At 51.7% G+C, this 12,461-nt stretch overlaps 1 protein-coding gene across 1 annotated transcript in view; it reads left to right on the top strand.

Annotated features, from left to right (window-relative positions):
• Positions 1-12,204, top strand: part of POLR2A (RNA polymerase II subunit A) — a 35,594-nt gene extending 23,390 nt beyond the window's left edge. Inside the window, exons 18-29 of the mRNA XM_081167667.1 lie at positions 125-230; positions 519-724; positions 1,847-2,071; positions 3,186-3,432; positions 3,559-3,659; positions 5,140-5,244; positions 5,383-5,565; positions 6,879-7,082; positions 7,861-8,047; positions 8,578-8,691; positions 9,642-9,791; positions 10,134-12,204. Coding sequence (XP_081023793.1) covers positions 125-230; positions 519-724; positions 1,847-2,071; positions 3,186-3,432; positions 3,559-3,659; positions 5,140-5,244; positions 5,383-5,565; positions 6,879-7,082; positions 7,861-8,047; positions 8,578-8,691; positions 9,642-9,791; positions 10,134-11,290 — 2,985 coding nt within the window. The 3' untranslated portion in view covers positions 11,291-12,204. The remainder of the gene's footprint in view (positions 1-124; positions 231-518; positions 725-1,846; positions 2,072-3,185; positions 3,433-3,558; positions 3,660-5,139; positions 5,245-5,382; positions 5,566-6,878; positions 7,083-7,860; positions 8,048-8,577; positions 8,692-9,641; positions 9,792-10,133) is intronic.
• The last annotated feature ends 257 nt before the right edge of the window (positions 12,205-12,461 follow it).

The following is a 12,461-nucleotide window of genomic DNA, read 5'->3' as shown; positions in this document are numbered from 1 at the left end:
ATACGCCCTGCTGGAAAAGCGACAAGAGGTTAAAAGGAGGAGTCTTGCTGGTGATGGAGGGGGCAGCGTTGGTTGATGGCCGCACCTGGCAGTGCCCAATTCCTAACTCTCCATTCCCACACAGGTGGTTCTCCCATGCAACTTGCTGCGCATGATTTGGAACGCGCAGAAGATCTTCCACATCAACACACGCCTGCCCTCTGACCTGCATCCTATCAAGGTGGTGGATGGTGAGTTTGGCAGGGAGGGGCGGATCTCACACACACACGCACACACACACACACACACACACACACACCAGCCTGCCAGGGGAAATCTGCGGCCAGGCTCCTTTCTTGCCGCGCTGCCGAATCCTGTGACGCTTTTCCGATGTGAATAATTCATCTGGGTCTCCCGGGAGGGGGGGAAAGATGTAGAACGCGGCTGGAACAAGGCCGGGATATATTAACTTGCCGAGAACAAGCGAGCCGCAATCTCTCAGCTCACCCCCTCCTGCCCTTCTCTGCTTCCTGCGACAGGCGTCAAGGAGCTCAGCAAGAAACTGGTGATTGTGAACGGGGACGACCCCCTCAGCAAGCAGGCGCAGGAGAACGCCACACTCCTCTTCAACATCCACCTGCGCTCCACGCTCTGCAGCCGGCGCATGATTGAGGAGTTCCGCCTCAGCGGGGAAGCCTTTGACTGGCTGTTGGGCGAGATCGAGTCCAAATTCAACCAGGCCATTGTGAGTACCTGGCAGGGTACCGTCCTGGATGTTTAGCTCCATCCTGGGGGAAAATTAAAATGTTTTTAAAGGGACTCTTGAGGGACATAACCCAAACCAGTTGAACAAGATCGTTTTCAGATTTATAGCCAAGCTATGTTTGAAATTCAAGGCTTTGCAGCCGGGTGGGTTTGATTTAAATCACATCAATTTAAATCGCTCGTCAGCAAGACTTGATTTAAATCATTTTTTTACAGAAAGACTGGTGCTTGCCGGTATAATCTTAATATTTGCAGCCAGATGAAGGTTTCGTTTTTGGAATAATAAATTTTCAGAGTAGTTTTTGCAGTTGTATCAAAAATTACTGATTTGCTTATGCTATTAGAAATACATAGACAGTGAAATTATTGTGAGGTTTAATAAGTTTATATTCGGACAGCTTTTCTGCTGTACTTTATTGGAAGGAGAAAAATAATCATTTCCTTAATTACAATTTAAATAAGTTATTTAACTAAAGCAATAATATTACAGCATATGTATCCATGTTTGCTAACTGATGTGGTTAAACATTTTTTTTATTTTAAAAAAACTTAAGACTGTGTTTTAGCACACATAAACTTAAAACAAATCCTTATTTCCTGATGAATAGCCTTTGGACTATAATGTAACTTAAATAGAAAACTATCTTTAGAAAAAAATTTCATTCCAAAAGCATTTAATTTAAATTTTTAAAAATCCATTTTTTTATATATATATTTTTAAAAATTGATATTTATCCACCCTGCTTTGCAGCTTGTTTGAACATAGTTTAGGTTAACCGTGATTTAGGGTTTAGGCGTAACGCTAAACTGTGGTTAATGAAAAACGAGAGCCAAAAGGGTCTCTGTGTGGCCACACCATAAGAATATCACTGTTAGGTTCTCCTCTCCATTTTAACCGCACAACAACCCTAGAAGGTAGGTTAAGCTGAGAGTGAGTGATTGACTGGCCCAAGTCCACCCAATGGGCTTCTTGGCTGGGTGGGGATTGGAACCCTGGACTGCCAGGTCCTGATGTCCAGACTGGCTTGCCATATAAAGCCATGGCTGGACGGCCCCTGGAGGTCAGCGGCTGCTCATTCCCTCTTTGCCCATCCTCCCACAGGCTCACCCTGGCGAGATGGTGGGGGCGCTGGCTGCCCAGTCCCTGGGCGAGCCGGCCACTCAGATGACCCTGAACACCTTCCACTACGCCGGTGTCTCGGCCAAGAACGTCACCCTGGGCGTGCCCCGACTCAAGGAGCTGATCAACATCTCCAAGAAGCCCAAGACCCCCTCGCTGACCGTCTTCCTGCTGGGGCAGTCGGCCCGAGATGCCGAGAGGGCCAAGGTAAGTGGTCATGGGGAGAAAAGGCAGGAAAGGAGTGGGGTGTTGCAAAAGGAGACTCTGCCTGTTGGCTGAAAATTTTTCACATCCCTTGTAGCCTCTCCAAAGGCCTTCTTCTCAAACGAGTCCACACTCACATTCATGGTCTTTTCCTTCTGTTTCTGGGTCCCTTTCCAGCAGAAGCTGCAAACCTTCCTGTTCCTTTAGTAGTTGCTGAAATTTTTTAGTACCGCCGTGTCACCCAAGAAATATTTCTTAATGGTCTACATCAATAAAAGGGGGACGCAGGTGGCGCTGTGGGTTAAACCACAGAGCCTAGGACGTGCCGATCAGAAGGTCGGCGGTTCAAATCCCCGCGATGGGGTGAGCTCCCGTTTCTCGGTCCCTGCTCCTGCCAACCTAGCAGTTCGAAAGCACGTCAAAGTGCAAGTAGATAAATAGGTACCGCTCAGGCGGGAAGGTAAACGGCGTTTCCGTGCGCTGCTCTGGTTCGCCAGAAGCGGCTTAGTCCTGCTGGCCACATGACCCGAAAGCTGTACGCCGGCTCCCTCAGCCAATAAAGCGAGATGAGCGCCACAACTCCAGAGTCGGTCACGACTGGACCTAATGGTCAGGGGTCCCTTTACCCTTTACCTTTACATCAATAAAAACGTACTCCTACAGGTTTGAATCTACATTACATTGTACCATAAGCAGAGAAAGAAGCAGAGTTGGTGGAATCATTCCGAAACGGCCCAATAAAATAGAATGTGTTTTTATTATCGGTACAAGTTTATTTCTGTGGATACTCATCTTAAGCACAAAGGATTTCGAAGCATCGCTAAGCTCTGTGCGGTCCCCTTTATCCATTTGCTTGTTTCATGGACAGCGAGGCTTCCCTGTGTGCCTGATCCCTCGCTCTCGGATCCCAGCAGGTTAACTGACGGATTGCAGGAGACAGCCAGAGTTTAGCTTGTTACACACATAACTTGCTTTTTTCCCCTAAAAAATGCATTGAGTGGAAAGGGGCACCTCTGTGGTTGGCTGGAAGGGAAGACTTGGCTCTCTCATGGCCAGGCGTCTTCACCCCATTCTCTCCCCTGCCCCCTACTTTCCCGGGGGTCTGTCTTCTTCCCAGGACATCCTGTGCCGCCTGGAGCACACGACCCTCCGCAAGGTGACTGCCAACACCGCCATCTACTACGACCCCAACCCGCAGAACACGGTGGTGGCCGAGGACCAGGAGTGGGTGAACGTCTACTACGAGATGCCTGACTTTGACGTCACCCGCATCTCCCCCTGGCTGCTGCGCGTGGAGCTGGACCGCAAGCACATGACCGACCGCAAGCTCACCATGGAGCAGATCGCCGAGAAGATCAATGCTGGTGAGAAGGAGGGGCAGAGTTGGGATTAGGTCTCGCCCCCCCCAAAAAAAGCCCCATTCTAGAGAAGGTGTTGCGGTTTGCTCTTCAGCCCAGGAGGTCAACCTTGCTTCCCTCCTCCCTTTGCAGGCTTTGGGGATGACCTCAACTGCATTTTCAACGATGACAACGCAGAGAAGTTGGTGCTGCGGATCCGGATTATGAACAGCGACGAAAACAAGATGCAAGAGGTGAGAGGGGGGGTGGGCCTGGTAGAAGATGGCTTTGAATGAAGCCTTTTAAATCTACTTTATTAAAGGTTTTGAACCTGATAATACCATAAAGCTCAAACTAAGCAAAATAGAGTAATGAAAAATAATATATCAAACAGAAGAGAAAAAGTAAGATGCATTAACGATCACCAACAATGATCTTCATAAAATACAAAATTATAAATATGTCTGTGTAGCCCTCAGTCAGCGTTTTAATCTTATCTGAATCCTCCCACCTCTTAATTCCTCTTAATCAGTCACACACCATGAGAAAAACACCTCTGACTTGCCTCTCATACTGCCCCTTCCTCTTCTCTGACAGCTCCCTGTACGTATCTTCATTCAGCAAAAATACAATTTTTTAAGTAATAAGGCATACATCTAGCTAATAGGTAAGAAGTAAAAGACCCCTGGACCGTTAAGTCCAGTCGAATTCGACTGTGGGGTGCCAGGTTGGCAGGAGCTGGGACAGAGCCACGCAAGCTCACCCCCGTAGAGCAGATTCAAACTACCGACCTTCCAATCGAGAGGCTCAGTGGTTTAGACCACAGCGCCACCCACGTCCCTTTATCTAGTTAATACTACTAGAGCATGAGTAGGCAAACTAAGGCCCAGGGGGACGGATCCGGCCCAATCGCCTTCTCAATCCGGCCCATGGATTGTCCAGGAATCAGCGTGTTTTTACATGAGTAGAATGTGTGCTTTTATTTAAAATGCATCTCTGGGTTATTTGTGGGGCATAGGAATTTGTTCATTCCACCCACACACAACCTCCCCCCCCAAAAAAATATAGTCCAGCCCCCCACAAGGTCTGAGGGACAGTGGACTGGCCCCCTGCTGAAAAAGTATGCTGACCCCTGGACTAGAGAGCCACCCAAAATCAAAGAATGAAGACTATAATGGCAGGAAGGAAGGAGGCCAGATGGGTGGGGTACAAATAATTTATTATTATTATTATTATTATTATTATTATTATTATTATTATTATTATTATTATTATCATCGAGGAAAATGGGAAAGCCACAGAAGGCCCTGTTACATAATCAGAAATACATGAGAGTATCTGTCGAGGCTAGTGGCATGCCACATGCCCAGTGGGTCCTACGTTTATCCCACGGGCTGGTCGAGGAGATTGCCCTTCTCCAGAGTCGCACCCAAGCCACTCCAGCTGCAAATGGCAGTCTCTCTGCCTTGCCAAGGCCTGCGAGGCCTGGATCTGGCAAGGGGGATAAGGGCGGGCAGACCTATCGCTATTGCTCTGTGACTCTTTTTTCGATACGCTGCTTTTGGGGCAAAAAACACACCTGGAGACAGCTCCCACAAAACGCAAATGCACTCACGCTGGTGCAAAGTGGCTCCTCAGGCTCCTGGCAGCCTTTCCGGGGCAGGGTTGGGGTCCTGAGAACACAACGGGGCTGACCCTTTCTGCCTCCTCCCCTCCCTCTTGCGCGGCTTATAGGAGGAGGAAGTTGTGGACAAGATGGACGACGACGTCTTCCTCCGCTGCATTGAGTCCAACATGCTGACGGACATGACGCTTCAGGGCATCGAGCAGATCAGCAAGGTGAGCCCGGGCGGCGGGATTCGCACTCGGGAGATCCTAGCTGGCTCCCACAATCCCCTCCCCACCTAGGCATGATGAGGGGTTCCCTCCGAGCGCACCCTGACCCCCCCCCTTTTTGCCCTCTATCTCCCACCCTAGGTCTACATGCACCTGCCCCAGACGGACAACAAGAAGAAGATCATAATCACGGAGGACGGGGAGTTCAAGGCCTTGCAGGAATGGATTCTGGAGACGGACGGCGTCAGCCTCATGCGGGTGCTGAGTGAGAAGGACGTGGACCCCGTGCGCACGACCTCCAACGACATTGTGGAGATCTTCACGGTGGGTACCCGGGGGGGGGGGATATACAGCTAGGAGGGGGCTCGTTCTGGGGTTTCTCGCGAGAGGTGGGTTGGGGGGAGCAGCCCTTCCTCTGCAATAGGGCATGTTCATTCATTTATTAATTTTATATGATGCATGCGGCATGTTACAAGAAAAAAACTGCTCCTTTTCCCTTATGGGGTATTGTGGAGCCTGTATAGAGTCCTTGAGGGTTCCCTATCAGTAGGAGGAAATAACAGAGATCAAGCAGAGTATATTGAGAAGCAAAGCGGCTAGTAAGCCTGATCTTTATTAAACTTTTGCAGCAGGGTCCCCCGCTCACCACACGCAGGAAAGAGGAGGAACCCTGAACAATGGTGCGCAAGCTGTTATATAGACGCTTGAAATTGCCCGCCCTGTAGCCCAAGACCACCCCCCAAAACATCATGCATACATCACAGAAGGAGGTGGTCTACAGCAGAAATCCTGCCTGCCAGGATACCTGATAATGGTCACTGATTGCATTACCTGGGCAGCCTGGCCATTCTTTTGTGGTGGTTAATACGTTAGTTCCTGAGTCCAGGTCACAGGCTCACCCTATTCCTACACAAATATGCCCTTAAGACAGGATTTGTGAGCCAAAAAGACAATGGGAAGGCTTTCCCCATTTGCCTCCCTTACTGCAGAGGAATATTTGAGGTCATTAGGAGAAATCAAAATGGTTTCAGGATTATTCTCCCATACTATTTCAGACACATGGTTCGTATATTTAGATATGTGTGCATTAATGAATACTTATTATATATTTGAGGCTATTTATTGAGAATATTCTATATTAAAATTCTTATAACAACCACTTGACTGCAAAAGCAACAATAACAACTTCAAAAACGGTTTACAGAAAAGATGCAAGGTTGACATAATTGCAGAGCAAAATTAACAGTAATTTAAGGTGTTGAAAATAACAATGGATCGAAAGCAGATTTGCTCTCGCACCAGCTTTCTGGCTAGGCTTATCTAAACTGGAATGCCTTTGGAAGGCAGTGTAGTGAAAGGCAGTCAACAGGCAGGGAGTTCCGAAGCGCACTAAAAGATGGTTCTTTTGCGCATGTGGAACGGGTATCGGGTGCCACCTGCACAGTGCCAATTCCACCGATTGAAGTGGCCGAGTTGGCTCATAATGGGGCAAGGCGATCTTGTGTTTGTGTGTGAGAGAAAGAAAGGGAGAAGGAGCTCCTTCCAAGATGGAAGATTTAAGGGAGGGGATCCGGGAGCGCAGTTTTGGGGGCCCCCTCTTTGCAACTGTGGCAGCCTGCCTCTCCTCGCCCTTGCAGGTGCTAGGCATCGAGGCCGTCAGGAAAGCCCTGGAGAGGGAGCTGTACCACGTCATCTCCTTCGACGGCTCCTACGTCAACTACCGCCACTTGGCGCTGCTTTGCGACACCATGACCTGCCGCGGCCACTTGATGGCCATCACCCGGCACGGCGTCAACCGACAGGACACGGGTCCCCTCATGAAGTGCTCCTTTGAAGAGACGGTGAGTTTTCTGGGGGAGGGAAAGGGCCAGGAATTTGTCAGGGGTTCAGCCTACACTCGAGTAGGACCCTGGCAGAGACACATGCCCGACTGGCATGTTCTCTCCCTCCTGGCCGATTGTTCGGGAGCTTCAAAAGCTTTCTTCAGCCCAAACATCACAGCGACCGATGCCAACAGGCATCGGCACACTTAAGGATCCACAGAGTCTGTTCATCTTGTGTGACAGACCTCAGCATTTTGGCTAATCTACTTTATTTACATATAAACACACACGGAGCACTGCAACACGGCTCCCTCTCTCTCTAGCATCAGACAGCAAAGAGAAAGAACAAAGGACAACAGTCCCACTTCACGGAACACAGTACACTGGTACCTCGGGTTAAGTACTTAATTCGTTCCGGAGGTCCGTTCTTAACCTGAAACTGTTCTTAACCTGAAGCACCACTTCAGCTAATGGGGCCTCCTGCTGCTGCAGCGCCGCCGGAGCACGATTTCTGTTCTCACCCTGAAGCAAAGTTCTTAACCTGAAGCACTATTTCTGGGTTAGCAGAGTCTGTAACCTGAAGCGTACGTAACCCGAGGTACCACTGTAACACAAACATCCAGTCTCCGTCACTTCCCACTTTGTGGAGTCAAAACATACCCCGTCATGTGATAGACAACAATCCCATGACTGCAATCACGGAGCAGGAATTCTAACAGAATTTCCCCCCTCCCGCCACTTGGGGCGGCTAGCGGGCCACCCTTTGACTCGCCCTGCCCTCCGCTGCCCCCTGCAGGTTGACGTGCTGATGGAAGCGGCTGCCCACGGCGAAAGCGACCCCATGAAGGGCGTCTCAGAGAACATCATGCTGGGCCAGCTGGCACCGGCGGGCACCGGCTGTTTCGACCTCCTCTTGGACGCCGAAAAGTGCAAATACGGCATGGAGATCCCCACCAACATCCCGGGGCTCGGCGTGGGCGGACGTAAGTCAACCTGCCGCGCTTGCCGGTCCGGGAGCAAGGAGTCAGCGGCAGGCCTGGGAATCGGGGGTCCTCTTGAGAGGGAAGAGGCAGGTTTCACGCGGGCGGAGCAGGGGATTCTGGGAGTTGGCACAACAGGGTATGCGCAAGCAAGCACCACAGAGGACTTAAGTAGAGCGGAGCGAGGCAGACATGGGCGGGTGACTCCAAGCGTCCGTTTCCTCCCTTGAAGGAATTCTTCGCTTCCCTGAAACAGACGCCCGCGTCTCGGCAGCTAAAAGCGTGCAACGCTTTGCTTCACAGCCGTTTCCTTTGGGGCGAGGGAGGTGTGCTCAGGCTCGTGAGGCTGAATGTCGAGGAAAGCGGGGCATCTTCCTTTTAGAAATGTGTGTTTGAGAGGGCAGGATTCTGCAGATTATAAAGCAAAGGGTAAAAGCGAGAGTTTAGGGCAGTAGATTAAGGTAAGTGGAAGCAAGAGGGTCTCTGTTGGGGCCAATTTCCTCTCCTCTCTAACTCCATTCCGTTCCTTACAGCTACCGGTATGTTCTTTGGGTCTGCTCCCAGCCCCATGGGAGGAATGTCGCCCGCCATGACCCCCTGGAACCAAGGCGCAACACCAGCCTATGGGGCATGGTCTCCTAGCGTTGGTACGTATCGGGGAGAGGGGTCTTCCGCCCTACACAAATGCCCCCTCTTGGAACTATTAGCTGCAGGTTTGAGCTTGACCCAGATGGTTGGAATATTGCTTTCTGTTCCAAGTTGCTCAAGAACAACATGCATTTGTTTTTGATGTGCACCAGTTTTAATGTCCCAACGTCCCTGTTGTGTAGGCCGGGCCATTGGCCAGTAAGCTTTCATGGCTTGAATTGGGGATTTGGATCTGGGTATCTCTGGCCCTCGTCCAGTTCTCCTAACCCATGATGCTAAATCTTCCCTGCCTTGGGATCTCTCCTTCCCAGGATCTCTGGGACCGTGCCGTGGGAAATCGCAAATTAGGGGAAGTAAGGAGACCTGCATATTCTCCCAAGAGGTTTTGTGGGTTTCTTGCGATGTTCTTTCTCCTGCCAAGTGAAAAAAAAAAGGCACATAGATGAACTCTGTGTGTTTGACCTTTCATTGCTTTGCAAACATTGGCTGGGCTCCTAAACTGGAGATTCGGTTCCTCAGCTGCGTACGTGCATCGTGTGGCCTTGCACCCCCAACTGCAAAAGGCAGGGAAATAACCTGCAGGAAACGTCATGTGTGTACAGGTTGTTGGGGGTGTTATGTACAGCAAATGACCGATAGTCCCGATCCACAAACATACACACACACACTGCAGTTTGGCCTTTGAAGACAAACTCCAACTGCTAATGGCGTCAAAACCCAGGCACAAAGGGGAAAAGACCACGTGGTTCCATATTTATTATTTCTGTTTATAGGCTGCGCTTGCCACTTCAGTTTCCAAAGCGGGGTTGCGATAATTGCCACCGCAGCCAGCAGTTACTCAGGACTTTGGCAGTAGTACAAGTTGCCCAGACCTGAACTTTTCGGTGCAACTCTTTTCTCCGACATGGGACCTGTTTCTTACTCCCTTTTTCCTTCCTCGGTTGTGCAGGTAGCGGAATGACTCCGGGGGCAGCCGGCTTTTCACCCAGTGCCGCCTCCGACGCCAGCGGCTTCAGCCCCGGCTATTCTCCCGCCTGGTCGCCCACCCCGGGGTCCCCTGGATCTCCAGGACCCTCCAGCCCATACATCCCATCACCAGGTGAGCGAGAGAATTCATTCTTCCAGTGCGCTGTCAGGAAAACAGTGTGTGTAAGGAGCCAGTGTGGTGTAGTGGTTAAGAGCGGTGGACTCGTAATCTGGTGAACCGGGTTTGCTTCCCCGCTCCTCCACATGCAGCTGCTGGGTGACCTTGGGCTAGTCACACTTTTCTGAAGTCTCTCAGCCTCACTCACCTGACAGAGTGTTTGTTGTGGGGGAGGAAGGGAAAGGAGAATGTTAGCCGCTTTGAGACTCCTTCAGGTAGTGATAAAGCGGGATACCAAATCCAAAACAAACAGACCGGGATCCTGGGCTGACGGCTGTTCCTCTTCCCTTCCTCTAGGTGGCGCTATGTCTCCCAGCTACTCCCCGACCTCTCCTGCCTACGAGCCTCGTTCCCCAGGAGCGTACACACCGCAGAGCCCCAGCTACAGCCCCACGTCGCCTTCCTACAGCCCGACCTCTCCGTCGTACTCCCCCACCAGCCCCAATTACAGCCCCACCAGTCCCAGCTACAGCCCCACGTCGCCCAGTTACTCTCCGACCAGCCCCAGCTACAGCCCCACGTCGCCCAGCTACAGCCCCACCAGCCCCAGCTACAGCCCCACGTCCCCTAGCTATTCTCCAACCAGCCCCAGCTACAGCCCTACGTCGCCCAGTTACTCCCCGACCAGCCCCAGCTACAGCCCCACGTCCCCAAGCTATTCTCCGACCAGCCCCAGCTACAGCCCCACGTCCCCCAGTTACTCTCCGACAAGCCCCAGCTACAGCCCCACATCGCCCAGCTACAGCCCGACGTCGCCCAGTTACTCTCCAACCAGCCCCAACTACAGCCCGACGTCTCCAAACTACACCCCGACTTCGCCCAGCTACAGCCCCACCTCGCCCAGCTACAGCCCGACGTCTCCGAACTACACCCCGACGTCTCCAAACTACAGCCCCACCTCGCCCAGCTACTCCCCGACCAGCCCCTCCTACAGCCCCACCTCGCCCAGCTACTCCCCCTCCAGCCCCCGCTACACCCCGCAGTCGCCTACATACACCCCCTCCTCGCCCAGCTACAGCCCCTCCTCGCCCAGCTACAGCCCCACCAGCCCCAAGTACACCCCGACCAGCCCCTCCTACAGCCCCAGCTCCCCAGAGTACACCCCGACCAGCCCCAAGTACAGCCCGACGTCGCCCAAGTACAGCCCGACGTCGCCCAAATACAGCCCAACGTCGCCCACCTACAGCCCGACCACCCCCAAGTACAGCCCAACCAGCCCCACCTACTCGCCCACCTCGCCCGTCTACACCCCGACCTCCCCCAAGTACAGCCCCACCTCGCCCACCTACTCGCCCACCTCCCCAAAGTACAGCCCCACCTCGCCCACCTACTCGCCCACCTCTCCGAAGGGCTCCACCTACTCGCCCACCTCCCCCGGCTACAGCCCCACGTCGCCCACCTACAGCCTCACCAGCCCGGCCATCAGCCCGGACGACAGCGACGAGGACAACTGAGAGCAGGCGGCGCCTGTCGCCACGGAGACCGGTGGGCGGGTGACCTCCGCGTGGCGCGATTGGATGAAACGTTCGGAACCTTTCGGGAGGCGGCGAAACCTCCGGTAGCTCCTGGCAACCTCCTATTTGCAAGGGGCCTGGAAAAAAACACACAGGCGCAGAAGGAAATTCTGCAATGCTAATACCCATCTCTCACTCTCTCTATTTCTCTCTCTTCATCCCGCAAACCCACAGAGAACGTTTTGATCTCCGTTCTCTTGTCGTTTTTATCTTTAAAAAGAAAATACTGTAAATAATCGCTTAGACTACCTAGTGAAATCGGCAAACACGGACCCTGTTTCGGGGGGGGGGGGGAGTAGCTCACATGTGAAGGGGGGTTGGGGACGCAGCCCTCCCCCCCAGCGAGACGGAGCCTATCCGGCGACCTCTCGCAAACCGTGCTTCGAGAGAGGCGAAAACGCGAGATTTGGAAGCTGCAGCGACTCCCGTCAGCTTTCCAGCTTCGTCGATAATAGTACCTTTTTCCGTACGTGTCTGTCAGGAATTATTTATGTTTAAAAACCTTAGAGAAAGTTTCTTGGTTAAAGTGCATTGCATTAACGTGTTCACTTTTCTGCTGGAGGGGGGGTCGAGGGGAGGGGAAGATCCGATGATTAAGAACCTCTGGAGAGAAGTTGTTTTTAAGTCTTATACTTTTGTCGGGGGGCTGATACTTGCCTCCCTTTTTTCAAAGCATGTTTGGAAGTTCAGAACTCTTCCCTGGCTCTCGTCGCGTATGCCTCTGGAGCGGGGCGATGGCAATTAAACCGTTGTCGTTTTGTTGGGTGTTTTGGAATCCTTGCTTTTTCTTGTGAGCTCAAAAACTCTGTAACTTTCTGAAAGAAAAAAAATAAAATAATTTTTAAAAACTCCCAGCTTTGTGCCTTTGTCAGATTCTTTTTAAGTTGCGCATGTCTTCACGGGCTTCTTCATGCATAGAGCTGAATTGTGTATGGGATATTGGGGAGGAATTTCTGTAATCTCGAGGAGAGAATGATCTGATGCAGTCAGCTTCCATCTCTGGTCTTCTCGGTAGTGACACCTGCCTTGTGGAATGCACCAGATGTCAAAGAGAAAAACAACTACCAGACTTGTAGAAGACATCTGAAGGCAGTCCTGTTTAGGGAAGCTT

The sequence above is a fragment of the Podarcis bocagei genome, assembly GCF_964188305.1.
Source record: "Podarcis bocagei genome assembly, chromosome: 13".
Classification (NCBI taxonomy): domain Eukaryota; kingdom Metazoa; phylum Chordata; class Lepidosauria; order Squamata; family Lacertidae; genus Podarcis; species Podarcis bocagei.
Note: the sequence above shows the minus strand (reverse complement) of the source record. Positions and strands in the feature narration are given on the sequence as shown.